We start from the raw sequence: 14258 nt of genomic DNA, 5'->3' as shown, positions 1-14258 counted from the left end.
TGAAGGGATAGAAGGCCAATCATTGTGATCATTCTTGGGAATCACATGTTGGAGAAGAAAACATCTTGTTTTGTATCATTGTGATCATTCTTGGGAATCACATGTTGGAGAAGAAAACATACTTGTTTTGTTCAAAGAATCTTAATGAGCCAAATGAAATTTTCAGATAACCTGATGATTTCTTGACCATCTGCCCTTAAACCAGTTTTTTTAATCCATGTAAAGCAGAGCAGGTAATGGGAACACATCAAAGAGACATGGGTCAATACTGGGTGGTACTGGGAAAATACTGCAAGGGAGTTGGGTGAGGAGGTCTTGACAGGAAGGTATTGGGGTGGGGTGGGAGAGTAGTGCCAACTGATTTGACCAGAGCTCACATACCTTGGATCCTGATGGCAGACTGCCCCAGATGATCTACTCCCATTAATCGATTCCAGGTGAGGAGCCTGGAACTTTGGCCATTTTACAAATGTTGCAAGTGTTTCCTGTATTTGCAAATAAAAAACATCAACAAACTAAAGTAACATAGTAACATGTGACACCGTGCCGCCACCGTGGGTGGCACGGTGGCTCAGTGGTTAGCACTGCTGCCTCACAGCGCCAGAGACCCGGGTTCTATTCCCGCCTCAGGCGACTGACTGTGTGGAGTTTGCACGTTCTCCCCGTGTTGCGTGGGTTTCCTCCGGGTGCTCCGGTTTCCTCCCACAGTCCAAAGATGTGCAGGTCAGGTGAATTGGCCATGCTAAATTGCCCGTAGTGTTAGGTAAGGGGTAAATGTAGGGGTATGGGTGGGTTGCGCTTCGGCGGGTCGGTGTGGACTTGTTGGGCCGAAGGGCCTGTTTCCACACTGTAAGTAATCTAAAAAAAAAGGAGTAGGCCATTCAGCCCCTCAAGCCCCGTTCAGTAAGGTCATGGCTGATCTTTGGCCTAACTCCAAATGTCTGCCTTGGGCCCATATCCCTGGCTCAATAAACATCATTGTGATCATTCTTGGGAATCACATGTTGGAGAAGAAAACATACTTGTTTTGTTCAAAGAATCTTAATGAGCCAAATGAAATTTTCAGATAACCTGATGAAGAAGGGCCTGTGCCCGAAACGTCGAATCTCCTGTTCCCTGGATGCTGCCTGACCTGCTGTGCTGTTCCAGCAATAAAGTTTCAACTTTGATCTCCAGCATCTGCAGACCTCACTTTCTCCTCAATAAACATCTGTCTATCTCAGATTTAAATTTAACAATTGAATTAGCATTGACTGCCATTTGAGGAAGACAGTTCCAGACGTCCAATACTGTTTGTGTGACAAATGGTTTCTAACATCCCTCCTGAATGGCCTGGGGCCCTAATTCTTAGACTATGCCCCCGGTTCTAGAACCTTTAACCAGTGGAAATAATTTATCTTTACCTACCCAGTCTTTCCCTGTTAATATCCTGAAAACTTTGATTAGTTCACTCCTTAATCTGCTAAATTCCAGAGAATGAAGGTCTAATTTGTTTAATCTCTCCTCATAAACTAACCCCTGAAGCCCAGGTATCACCTTTGTAAACCTGCGTTGAAACCCCCATCCTGGGCCAAATCAACCTTCCTACGTTGCAATGCCCAGATCTGCTGACATTACAGGTTGGATAATTTGCGTTTTGTTATAATGTGATTGATGAATTGGGGACAGTGTTTCTATAGCATGAACATTTAAAGTGTGTATTGGTTTTAATGCGATTTGAGCCCCATTAGTTTAAATGGTGCTGCTATTACATGATTTTCTTATAACACAGGATTGCACAAGAACAGAACTATCGTGTTACAGCAGAACTGACTGTACTCTCAGTGGGGTCTAACTTGGATTCTGTATAACTACAGCAAAAAAGAAAAACCCTGCATCTCTATACTCCAGTCCTTTAGATATGAAGGTCAGCATTCCATTCGCCTTCTTGACTATTTTCCGCATCTGCTCATGGCATTTAAAAGAACTATGGATCTGATCCTTCAAATCTCATTGGACATCCATTGTATTTAACCTTTTGCCATCTAAAAAAAACCTGATTGATCCTTTTTCAGCCTCAAATGGATAACCTCATACTTGCTTATATTAAAATCTGCCTTCCACAGCTTTGGAGAAAGTGAGGACTGCAGATGCAGGAGATCAGAGCTGAAAAATGTGTTGCTGGAAAAGCGCAGCAGGTCAGGCAGCATCCAAGGAGCAGGGGAATTGACGTTTCGGGCATAAACCCCTCTTCAACTTCGCCCATTCACCTAATCTATCAATATCCTGTTGTTACCATATGCTATTGTCAACACGGTTTACAATGCTGCCCAGTTTTGTCGTCAGCACATTTGAATATTTGACTTTTTAAGCCTTTTCCAAGTCATTAATGAATTTGTGAATAACTGAAGCCTCAGCACAGATCCCTGTGCGACTTCACTAGTCAAGTTCTGCAAATTTGATAATTAATCCATTATTCCAACACTCTGGTCCCTCTCACTCAACCAATTTCCTAACCATGTCAGTAATTAGTCCTTAATTCCATTTGCTTTCACTTTAGTGAACAGTCTCTTATGTGAGACTGCCTTCTGGAAGTCCACATAAATAACATTCATCAACTTATCTCTATCCACTACCTTTGTCACCTCTTCAAAAAACTCTATGAGGTTTGTCAGGCCTGACCTATCCTTCATGAATCCATGCAGGCTTTCCCTGATTAGCTGACATTTTCGAGGTGATCAGTTACCTTTCCTGATTATAGACTCCAACAATTCTCCCATCACAGATGTTAGGCTAACTGGTCTGTAATTCCCTGGTTTCCCTCAGTCACCCTTCTTAAAGAACAGAGTGACATGAGCAAATTTCCAATCCAAAAGTACAACTCCTGAATCCAGGGAACTCGGAAAGATTATGGTTAGGTTAATAGCAATGTTCACTCCTGCCTTGTTTAACACTCTTGGATGGAAACCATCAGGTCCTGGGGATTTGTCACTCTTCAGTTCCATTACTTCCCCATTTTTATGATTCGCTGAAGCTAATTTTATTTAGACCCTGTCCCCGAAACTCTGTTAATTTCTTTGAAACTTCTGGCATGTGACCCTCCATTTCTGCGGTGTATACTGAAGTGAAATAATTGGTCAGCATGCCTGCTACTTCCCCATGGTCAGTGACAATATACCCACTCTCAGCCTTCAGTGGGCCATTAGTACTCTTAACATGCTGCTCTCCCTTTGTATAACTATAAAACCTCTTCTTATTATCTTTTATGGCCCTTGCAAGTTTCCTTTCACAATCCTTTCTGGGTCTTTATATTTGTTCCATTCTGTGGGATCTATACTGTTCCTTTATGTTTTTGTAGGCCCTTCATTTTAATTTAATGCTGGTCTTTACCTTCTTAGATGTCCTTGGCCTAGTTTTTAGTGAGATGGTACCTTTCCTTCTCATGGGTACAAACTGTTTCTGAATCACATTAAATATTTCTTTGGACATCCTCCAATGCTTCCCAGTTGTTTTACCCATGAGCAGAGCTTCTCAGTTTCCTGTGGACAGTGCCAACCTTATCCCATTAAAGTCTACCTTTCTTAAATACAACATTGTAGGATCTGATCTTCACTTGTCAGTTATAAATGCTCCATGAAATTCAATGTTATCACCACTATTTGACAAATGCTCACAAAAAACTATGTCACTGATTAAATCAGGCTCACTAATCATTTCTAGATCTAATATTGCTTGTCCCATTGTCATATCCCAGACATATTATTGGAGGAAACTATCCTGGACACACTCTAGGAATTCACAGTCTTTCTGGTTAGTATTGATTAGATTTAGATTCCCCACAGTATGGAATCTAAGAATGACTAGCTGTTTTCACTAGAGAAAAGAAGGTTTAGGGGTGACTTGATTGAGGTGTACAAGATGATTAGGGGGTTAGATAGGGTTGACAGTGTGAACCTATTCCCGCGTATGGAGTTGGGTATTACAAGGGGGCATAGCTTTAAATTAAGGGGGGGTAGATATAGGACTGATGTTAGGGGTAGGTTCTTCATAGCTTTAAATTAAGGGGGGGTAGATATAGGACTGAAGTTGGGGTAGGTTCTTCACTCAGCGAGTCGTAAGTTCATGGAATGCCCTGCCAGTAGCAGTGTGGGACTCTCCCTCTTTATGGGCATTTAAGCGGGCATTGGATAGGTATATGGAGGATAGTGGGTTAGTATAGGTTAGGTGGGCTTGGATCGGCGCAACATCGAGGGCCAAAGGGCCTGTACTGCGCTTTATTCTTCTATGTTCTGCCATTTGCTTCGATCATGGCTGATCTCATCTCGGTCTCAACTTCACTTTCCTGCTCGCTCCCCATAACCCTTGAACCCATTGCTAATTAAACATCTGTGTGTCTCCTCCTTAAATTTATTCCCAGCAGCCACCACACTCTGGGGTAGTGAATTCCACAGATTTACTAATAAATTTTCCTCCTCTCTATTTTAAACATGATGCCCCTAAAGCTATAACCTCTCATTCTAGATTGCCTCCCATGGGGAAACATCTTGTCTACATCTACTTGTCATTCTCCTTTAGTATCTCAGAGACCTCAATTAGATCTTCTGTCATTCTTCTAAACCCCACAGAGTATGGGCCTAAATTGTTCAATCTCTCTTCATAAGACAAATCCTTCATCTCTGGAATTAATCAAGTGAACATCTTGGGAAAGTTCAACCAAGAAGTAATGAGTTGTAGCAAAGACACTTTTTCTGAAGACGGGAGTGAGAATAGGGGATGCCAACATGTCATAGTGTCATTACAGCATAGATGAGGTGATTCAGCCCGTTGGGTCCATACTGGCTCCCTGAAGAGCAGGTCATGGAGCACCTGAGGAGCAGGAGAATCGACGTTTCAGACAAACGCCCTTCATCAGGAATGAGGCTGTGAGCCGAGGGGGTGGAGGGATAAATGGGAGGGGGAGCGGGGCTGGGGGAATGTTAGCTGAGAGTGCGATAGGTAAGTGGAGGTGAGGATAATGGTGATAGGTCAGAGAGGAGGGTGGAGTGGATTGGTGGGAAGGAAGATGGACAGGGCCATTCTGGAGCAAGGTTTGGAAACATTCCTGTCCACAAACAGTGATAGAAATGTAGAATCGAGGAGCACGGCCATTTAGCCCTTCGAGCCTGCTCAGCCATTGAACATGATCACGGCTGATCCTTTCTGGAATAGAATCCCTACAGTGGGAAAACAGGCCATTTGGTCCAACAAGTCCACTCCAACCCTCCGAAGAGTATCCCGCTCATTTTCACCCCTCTACCCTATCCCTGTATCCCTGTAACTCCCATGGCCAATCCACCCAAACCTGCACATCCCTGAACACTATGGGCAATTTAACATGGCCAATCCACCTGAACCTACACAACTTCCCGCCTCAGGCGACTGACCGTGTTTGCATGTTCTCCCTGTGTCTGCGTGGGTTTCCTCTGGATGCTCCGGTTTCCTCCCACAGTCCAAAGATGTGCAGGTCAGGTGAATTGGCCATGCTAAGTTGTCCGTAGTGTTAGGTAAGGGGTAGATGTAGGGGTATGGGTGGGTTGCACTTCGGCGGGGCGGTGTGGACTTGTTGGGCCAAAGGGCCTGTTTCCACACTGTAAGTAATCTAATCTAATCTAATCTAATCTAAACTTTGGACTGTAGGAGGAAACCGGAGTACCCGGAGGAAACCCACGCAGACACGGGGAGAATGAGCAAACTCCACACAGACAGTTGCCCACGGCTGGAATCGAACCTGGATCCCTAGTGCTGTAAGGCAGCAGTGCTAATCACTGAGCCACCGTGCAATCCCATTAGTACTTGTCTACCTCCCCCATTCTATGTTAAGGTTAAAATTCCCCATTAATATTACTCTGCCTTTGCTACATAGTTGCCCGATTTCAGCATTTATACAATCTAGCACTTCTGAGCTGTGACCAGCTGCTCTATATGGTCTGTATATTACACCTGTTATGGCTTTAACTCCTTTCCAGTTCCTCAGTTCCACCCACGAGGTCTCCACTCAGTGCTTTCCCCTCATTATATCCTCTATCATTATGGAAGTGATTCTGTTTCTAATCAGTAATGCAATGGCCCGTTGTTGTTTTCTCTATACCTCCTGTAAACCTTTTAATCTGATATGTTTCATTCCCTTCTAATCTGATATGTTTCTTTCCTGAAGAAGGGCTTATGCCCGAAACGTCGATTCTCCTGTTCCCTGGATGCTGCCTGACCTGCTGCGCTTTTCCAGCAACACATTTCCAGCTCTGATCTCCAGCATCTGCAGACCTCACTTTCTCCTCAATGTTTCATTCCCAGCCATATCTCTGAAATGGCTACTGTATCATAGTTTCCAATTTAAATAAATTTAAATCACAGGGACAGTTTTGTGACTGGATTGTTCGGCTCCTGTGGTGAGGGTGATAAAGTTTTAAATTGTACAGGATCCTGACTGGGTTTCTAATATCATGTTTAAAGATGCTTTAAAGATAAAGGTCATCAGAATAGACACCAAACTCAGAAGGTTAACTCTGCATTCTTCCCACAGTCGCTGGCAGACCTGCTGAGTTTCTCTTTAGCTCAGTCCTGTCTACATCTGTTTGCAGCCTTCCTGTGACCTCCTCACAACTTACAAAGCAAATTTGAAATGTATTATCAGCAAAAGTAGGTTCATTACTCGCTGTCTCTTTGTGCACAGATTATAAATAGCTGAGACCCAGAACTGATCCTTGCAGCCTGGAGGGATATCAAAGAGCTCACAAACAGCAAAGAATTTGAGATACACACAATTCATCAATTTAAGCACATATATAGAAGGAAGACTGTTCAAAAACAGGTATTCCCTGGGCCAGTAGTACAAGGTTAGATCTATTTCCAGGCAATAAGGCTTCGTCCTGGGATTTAGCCAATGGTAGTTGTCTGAAAGGCAGATTGTATTAAATGACCAAAATTCTTCCAGGTAATCGAACATACCGAACAATCTTCTTTCAGTGTCTGTACACACCCAGAGTTATCATTCTGAACACAACAGCCAGAGTTCCTCTCCTGTTCTCTCTGCTTCTCAATAAGTTTCGAGATGGACCGATCCTTCCGTAAACAGGGAGAAAACTTTGCTCCAAGGTGAATGAGAGCAACCTGCAAAAACAGTGTTTACATTTAAACTGTATCTCATAATAACCCGGATCAGCATCGTGTCATATCATTACACACTCACCGAGCTTGGTCCGATCCAAAAGTTCTCCTGCTGCACGTGTTGCACACTCTCAAATACCCCTTTATTCCTCAACACCTGAAGAAATTGAATTAATGGAATTAACCTTTGATGCTATTACTTTTTCTGTTTGTCACCACCCTATACTCTGAATTTATATTGACTGCAGCCCCACGTGGTAGAGTAGAAATTAAAATTTAAGTGAGAGTGTATAACAGTCAATTCCCATGAGACAACCTGAAATCACTGTCAAGAATTATTTCACCAGCTTTTCTCCAAAGAAACAGCTCAGAATCTTAACATAGCTCACAGTTCCATATCTCCAAACACAAGGTAGATCCAATATTTTTAAATAGGTAATTAATTAATGGTGAAGGAAAGAATAAAAAATAAAAAGCAGTGTGCAATTCAGCACCAATTGTGGGTAAAACCTGTTCCTCAATTGAAGAAATGAAGGTTCAGGTGGAGGGACAGGTAATGTTGAGGAAGTGGGGAGCCTGAAGAAGGATTGGACAGGCTAGGAGACTGGGCAAGGAAGTGGTAGATGGAATACAATGTGGGAAAGTGAGAGGTTATGCACTTTGGTAGGAAGAATAGAGGCATAGACTATTTCCTAAGTGGGGAAAGGCTTTGGAAATCTGAAACACAAAGGAATTTTGTTCAAAATTGTCTTAAGATGAACATGCGAGTTCAGTTTGCGGTTAGGAAGGCAAATGCAATGTTAGCATTCATTTCAAGAGGACTAGAATACAAGAGCAGGGATGTACTAGTGAGGCTGTATAATATATTCATAAATTCACACAGCTCAGAACATGCCCTTTAACCCATCATGGCTACACCAATATGATTACCACTAGAGGATGCTAATCCCACTTCCTGCACTTGTCTCATATCCCCTTGTGATATAATATCTCAAGTGCTCAATCAAATATTTTTTGAAGATTGTAAGGTTCCCAGTTCCCACCACCTTCCCAGGCAATGCATTCCATATTCCACCATCCTCTGAGTAAAAAGACTTTTTCCAAAATCCCCTCTTAAGTCTCCTACCCCTTACCCTAAAACTATGTCCCCTCATGACTGGCCGCTCAACTAATGGGAAAAGCTGCTCTCTATTCACCCTATCCCTACATACAAGATGATCAGAGGATTAGATAGGGTAGATAGTGAATGTCTTTTTCCAAGGATGATGACATCAGCTTGTACAAGGGGGCATAACTACAAATTGAGAAGTGATAGATTTAAGACAAATGTCAGAGGCAGGTTCTTTACGCAGAGAGTGGTAAGGGCGTGGAATACCCTACCTGCTAATGGAGTCAACTCAGCCACATTAGGGAGTTTTAAACAATCCTTAGATAAGCACATGGATGATGTTGGGGTAGTGTAGGGGGACAAGCTGAGAATAGTTCACAGGTCGGAGCAATATCAAGGGCCTAAGGGCCTGTTCTGTGCTGTATTGTTCTATGTTCTATGTTCCCCTCATAATCTTATACACTGCCCTCTCACAAACTTCTCTGCTCTAAAGAAAACAATCCAAACCTACCCAGTCTCTCCTGAAAGCAATTTCTCCATCCCAGACAACACCCTGGTGAACCTCCTCTGTAACCCCTCTACTGCTGTCACATCCTTCCTGTAGTGAGGTGACCAGAACTGTGCACAGTCCTGCAGCTGAGGCCTGACCAGTGCTCTGTACAACTCCAACCTTACTGCCTTGCTCTTATACTCAAAGCCACTACTGATGAAAAACACTATCCTTTATGCCTTTTTAACTATCCTATTCACTTGTTCTGCTGACTTCAGGGATCTGTGAATGACTAATTAATTAATAATAATTACCCCTCAGGTCATAATTGCCACTCAGGTGGATAGAGCTTGTAAGAAGGCCTATGGTGTATTAGCGTTCATTAGCAGAGGGATTGAATTAAAGAGTCGTGAAGTGATGTTGCAGCTGTACAGGACTTTGGTTAGGCCACATTTGGAGTACTGTGTGCAGTTCTGGTCGCCTCACTTTAGGAAAGATGTGGAAGCTTTGGAGAGGGTGCAGAGAAGATTTACCAGGATGTTGCCTGGAATGGAGAATAGGTTGTACGAGGCAGAGAGTGGTGGGGGCATGGAATGCGCTGCCTGTGGGAGTGGCAGAGTCAGAATCATTGGTGACCTTTAAGCGGCAATTGGATAGGTACATGGATGGGTGCTTAAGCTAGGACAGATGTTCAGCACAACATCGTGGGCCGAAGGGCCTGTTCTGTGCTGTATTGTTCTATGTTCTATGTTCTACCCCATGAACCCTCTATAACCTGGTGTTGTGTGATTTTTAACCTTATCCCTGATTAAACCAAGCCCTTCCAAGTGGGTTTTGATTCGTTCCTTCAGAATTTTCTCCCACTGATGTGAGTCTCACTGACCTGTAACTTCCTGGTTAATCTCTACCATCCCCCCCTTCTTGAAAAGTGGAATCACATTAGCCACTCTCCAGTCTTGGGGCAACTGCCCTCCTGGGCAGAAAATTTGTGCCAGTATAATGCTCTGATCAGACCACATTTGGAATATTGTGAACAATTTTGGACCCCAAATCTCAGGAAGGACAGTCCAGAGGGAGTTTACAAGAATGATCCCAGGGATAAAGGACTTGTCACATGAGGAGTGGTTGAGGATTCTGGGTCTGTATGCAGTAGAGTTTAGAAGGATGAGGGGACTCTGACTGAAACTTACAGAATACTGAGAAGCCTGGATAATGAATGTGGAGATGTTTCCACCAGTAGGAGAGACTCGGACCCAAGGGCACAGCCTCAGAGCGAAGGAATGACCCTTTAGAACCTGAGAATGAAGAGGAATTTCTTCAACCAGAGGGAGGTGAATCTCTGGGACTCATTGCTATAGAGGGCTGTGGAGGCCAAGTCATTGTGTGTATTCAACACAGAGATAGATAGATTCTTGATTACTAAGGGGATCAAGGGTTATGGGGAGAGGGCAGAGGAATAGGATTGAGAAACACGTCAGCCACGATCAAATGTTGGAGCAGACTCAATGAGTTGAATGGCCTAATTCTGCTCCTATATCTTATTGTCATTCCTGATCTCAAGGACAAATTCCAAGAGTAGGAACGACAGGAAACCTTAGTGAGAGAATTTCTTCATTAATAATCATCATTTATAGCCTCACCTTATCAAATTGACAATCAGTTGCTTCCAGAAGAGGAGGAGATGATGTGGGACCAGTGCATGTGATACGATGAGGAGGAAAATAAGGTGGGGTAAGGGTAGGATGTGCAATAAGACAAGAGGATGTAAAGGAAAGGAGTATTAGATATTCCAGGTAAAAACAAGGACTGCAGATGCTGGAAACCAGAGTCTAGATTAGAGTGGTGCTGGAAAAGCACAGCAGGTCAGGCAGCATCCGAGGAGCAGGAAAATCGACGTTTCGGGCAAACGCCTCTATTCCTGATGAAGGACTTTTGCCCGAAACGTCAATTTTCCTGCTCCTCAGATGTTGCCTGACCTGCTGTGCTTTTCCAGCACCACTCTCATCTAGACCCCACTATTATATATTCCAGCTAACCAGCTGGTGAGGTAAGAAACCACAGCCAGTCTTTACATAGATTTTATGAATAGAGTGAAACATTACAGGTATAGATCTCCTTACACCACTCTGTATGTGTGGCCAGAAGTGTGATGGTGAGGCAGGAGGGAAGGTATAGAGTCATATAACATGGAAACAAACCCTTCAGTCTAACACATCCATACCAACCAAGTTTCCTAAACTAACCTAGTCCCACTTGCCTGTGTTTGGCCCATATCCCTCGAAGGAGAAAGTGAGGTCTGCAGATGCTGGAGATCAGTGCAGGAAATGTGTTGCTGGAAAAGCGTAGCAGGTCAGGCAGCATCCAGGGAACAGGAGAATCGACGTTTCGGGCATAAGCCCTTCTTCAGGAATGAGGAAAGTTCCTGAAGAAGGGCTTATGCCCGAAACGTCGATTCTCCTGTTCCCTGGATGCTGCCTGACCTGCTGCGCTTTTCCAGCAACACATTTCCAGCCCATATCCCTCGAAACCTTTCCTAGACATGTACCAGTCCAAATGTCTTTTAAATATTGTAATTGTATCAGAATCTACCACTTCCTCTGACAGTTCATTCCACATACAAACTACCTCTATGTGTAAAAGTTAAAATGTCCCTTTTTATGCTTTCCCCTCTCACCTTACAAATATGCCCCCATTTCAAACTCTGCACCCTAGGGAAAAAAACTGTTGCCCTACATGACCCTCCGATTTTATAAACCTTTATAAGGTCATTTCTCAACCTCCTACGCTCCAGTGAAAAAAGTCCCAGCCTCCAGCCTCTCTCTCTCACTCAAACACAGATTTGTACACAGATCTTTGAAAGTTGCCACCCAGGTAAATAGTGCGGTGAAGAAGGCATATGGCGTACTGGTTTTTATTGGTAGAGGAATTGAGTTCCGGAGTACTGAGGTCATGTTGCAGTTGTATAAGACTCTGGTGCGGCCGCATCTGGAATATTGTGTGCAGTTTTGGTCACCATACTATAGGAAGGATGTGGAGGCACTGGAACGGGTGCAGAGGAGGTTTACCAGGATGTTGCCTGGTATGGTAGGAAGATCGTATGAGGAAAGGCTGAGGCACTTGGGGCTGTTTTCATTGGAGAAAAGAAGGTTTAGGGGTGACTTGATAGAGGTGTACAAGATGATTAGGGGTTTAGATAGGGTCGACAGTGAGAATCTTTTTCCTCGTATGGAGTCAGCTATTACAAGGGGGCATAGCTTTAAATTAAGGGGGGGTAGGTATAGGACAGATGTTAGGGGTAGGTTCTTTACTCAGCGAGTCGTGAGTTCATGGAATGCCCTGCCAATAGCAGTGGTGGACTCTCCCTCATTATGGACATTTAAGCGGGCATTGGATAGGCATATGGAGGATAGTGGGCTAGTGTAGGTTAGGTGGGCTTGGATCGGCGCAACATCGAGGGCCGAAGGGCATGTACTGCGTTGTATTCTTCTATGTTCAAACCCTCCAGTTCTGGCAAAATGCTGGTAACTTTTTTCTGAATAATTCAATAATACCCTTCCAAAAGCAGGGTGACAAGAGCTGTACACGGTACTGCAGAAGAGGCCTCACCAACATCCTATACAACCTTAACATGATGTCCAAATTCCTAAACTCAATGGTCTGAGCAATGAAGGCAAGCATGCTAAACACCTTCTTAACCACCTTGTTCACCAGTGATGCAAGTTTCAAAGAATTATGTATCTGAACCCCTAGATCTTTATATTTGATAATAGCCAGAGACTTTTCCCCAGGGCAGGATGGACTGACACGAGGAGTCATAGTTTTAAGATATTAGGAGGAAGATATAGAGGGGACGTCAGATAGATTCCTTACGCAGAGAGTTGTGAATACATGGAATGCATTGCCAGCGGTGGTGGTGGAAGCAGAGTCATTAGGGACACTTAAGCGACTGCTGGACATGCACATGATAGCAGTGAACTGAGGGGTGCGTAGGTTAGGTTATTTTACTTTAGATTAGGAATGATCCTCAGCACAACATCATGGGCCGAAGGGCCTGTTCTGTGCTGTACTTTTCAATGTTCTTTGTTTTATGTTCTCGTCGATTCCCTTCAGCTCACAGTTTAATTCTTCCATTCTAATCCATCCTCCAATTCACTTGACCCACAGTGAAACCAACATTTACCTGCACTTCTGAACCATAAGACCATAAGACATAGGAGTGAATGTTAGGCCATTCGGCCCATTGAGTCCACTCTGCCATTCAATCATGGCTGATGGGCATTTCAACACCACTGACTCGCACTCTCCCCATGTCCCTTAATTCCTTGCGAGATTAAGAATTTATCAATCTTGGCATTGAAGACATTTAACGTCCCGGCCTCCATTGCGCTCCATGACAGTGTATTCCACAGGCCTACCACTCTCTGGCTGAAGAAATGTCTCCTCATTTCCGTTCTGAATTGACCCCCTCTAATTCTAAGGCTGTGCTCATGTGTCCTATTATCCCCACCTGACGAAAACAAATTCCTAGCATCCATCCTTTTTAAGCCATGTATTATCTTGTAAGTTTCCATTCGATCTCCCCTCAATCTTCTAAACACTAATGAATACAATTCCAGGATCCTCAGTCGTTCATCGTATATTGGGCCTGCCATTCCAGGGATCCTCTGTGTGAATCTCCACTGGACATGTTCCAGTGCCAGTATGTCCTTCCTGAGGGGTGGGGACACAGTATTCTAAATGGGGCCTAACTAGAGCTTTATAAACTCTCAGTAGCACATTGCGGCTTTTACATTCCAACCCTCTTAAACCACGTCCAACCAGCTTTCTGTAAACCTCCTGGTATCATGTTTCATTGACAATTCCTGTCTGACTTCACATTTGGTCACTTTTAGAGTAAGGCAGAAACTGGCACGTGCCTTAAATGTTCCTCCATTTATTTACTCCGTGCCCTACCATGGACTAAGTTTCCAGGCTTCATGTCATGCAGTAAAGCAATCTGAAGGTTGGGATGATTTGGAGATGCCGAGTTGGATTGGGGTGGACAAAGTTAAAAATCACACAACAACCACCCGATGAAGGAGCAGCGCTCTGAAAGCTAGTGCTTCCAATTAAACCTGTTGGACTATAACCTGGTGTTGTGTGATTTGTAACTTTGAAGGTTGGGAGATTGTAATACAAACCCCACCATGAGCCTGAAGCTGTATACGTTGGAGATCACTTACGAGCTGTGTTTTCATATGCTGTGCAAACCCGACTGGAGCAATCCCATAAAGTCCAATTGCCAGCAAGCTGATCAAAATGTGAACACATGTGATCCAGTAAGTGAAATAAGGCCTGTAGAAAGAAGCAACTCTTAAACAGGAAGCTAGACAGAGATACATACCCACACCCCCTCACACACATCCTCACACACTCCCTCAAACACGCCCCCCCAAACCCCCTCACACACACCCTCACACACTCCCTCACATGCTCCCTCCCAAACCCCCCTCACACACCCTCACACACACCCTCACACACACCCTCACACACTCCCTC

General features: G+C 44.0%; 1 protein-coding gene across 1 annotated transcript in view; it reads right to left on the bottom strand.

Moving 5' to 3' along the window:
- Positions 1 to 14258, bottom strand: part of LOC122562367 (inactive rhomboid protein 2-like) — a 90687-nt gene that overhangs the window by 46067 nt on the left and 30362 nt on the right. Inside the window, exons 7-10 of the mRNA XM_043715243.1 lie at positions 13943 to 14054; positions 7205 to 7279; positions 6964 to 7125; positions 280 to 485 (exon numbers count right to left, since the gene is read on the bottom strand). Of these exons, the coding sequence (XP_043571178.1) occupies positions 280 to 485; positions 6964 to 7125; positions 7205 to 7279; positions 13943 to 14054 (555 nt within the window). The remainder of the gene's footprint in view (positions 1 to 279; positions 486 to 6963; positions 7126 to 7204; positions 7280 to 13942; positions 14055 to 14258) is intronic.

Source organism: Chiloscyllium plagiosum, chromosome 24 (genome assembly GCF_004010195.1).
Source record: "Chiloscyllium plagiosum isolate BGI_BamShark_2017 chromosome 24, ASM401019v2, whole genome shotgun sequence".
Classification (NCBI taxonomy): Eukaryota; Metazoa; Chordata; class Chondrichthyes; order Orectolobiformes; family Hemiscylliidae; genus Chiloscyllium; species Chiloscyllium plagiosum.
The sequence above is the reverse complement of the archived record's forward strand: the minus strand, read 5'-3'. Positions and strand labels throughout refer to the sequence as shown.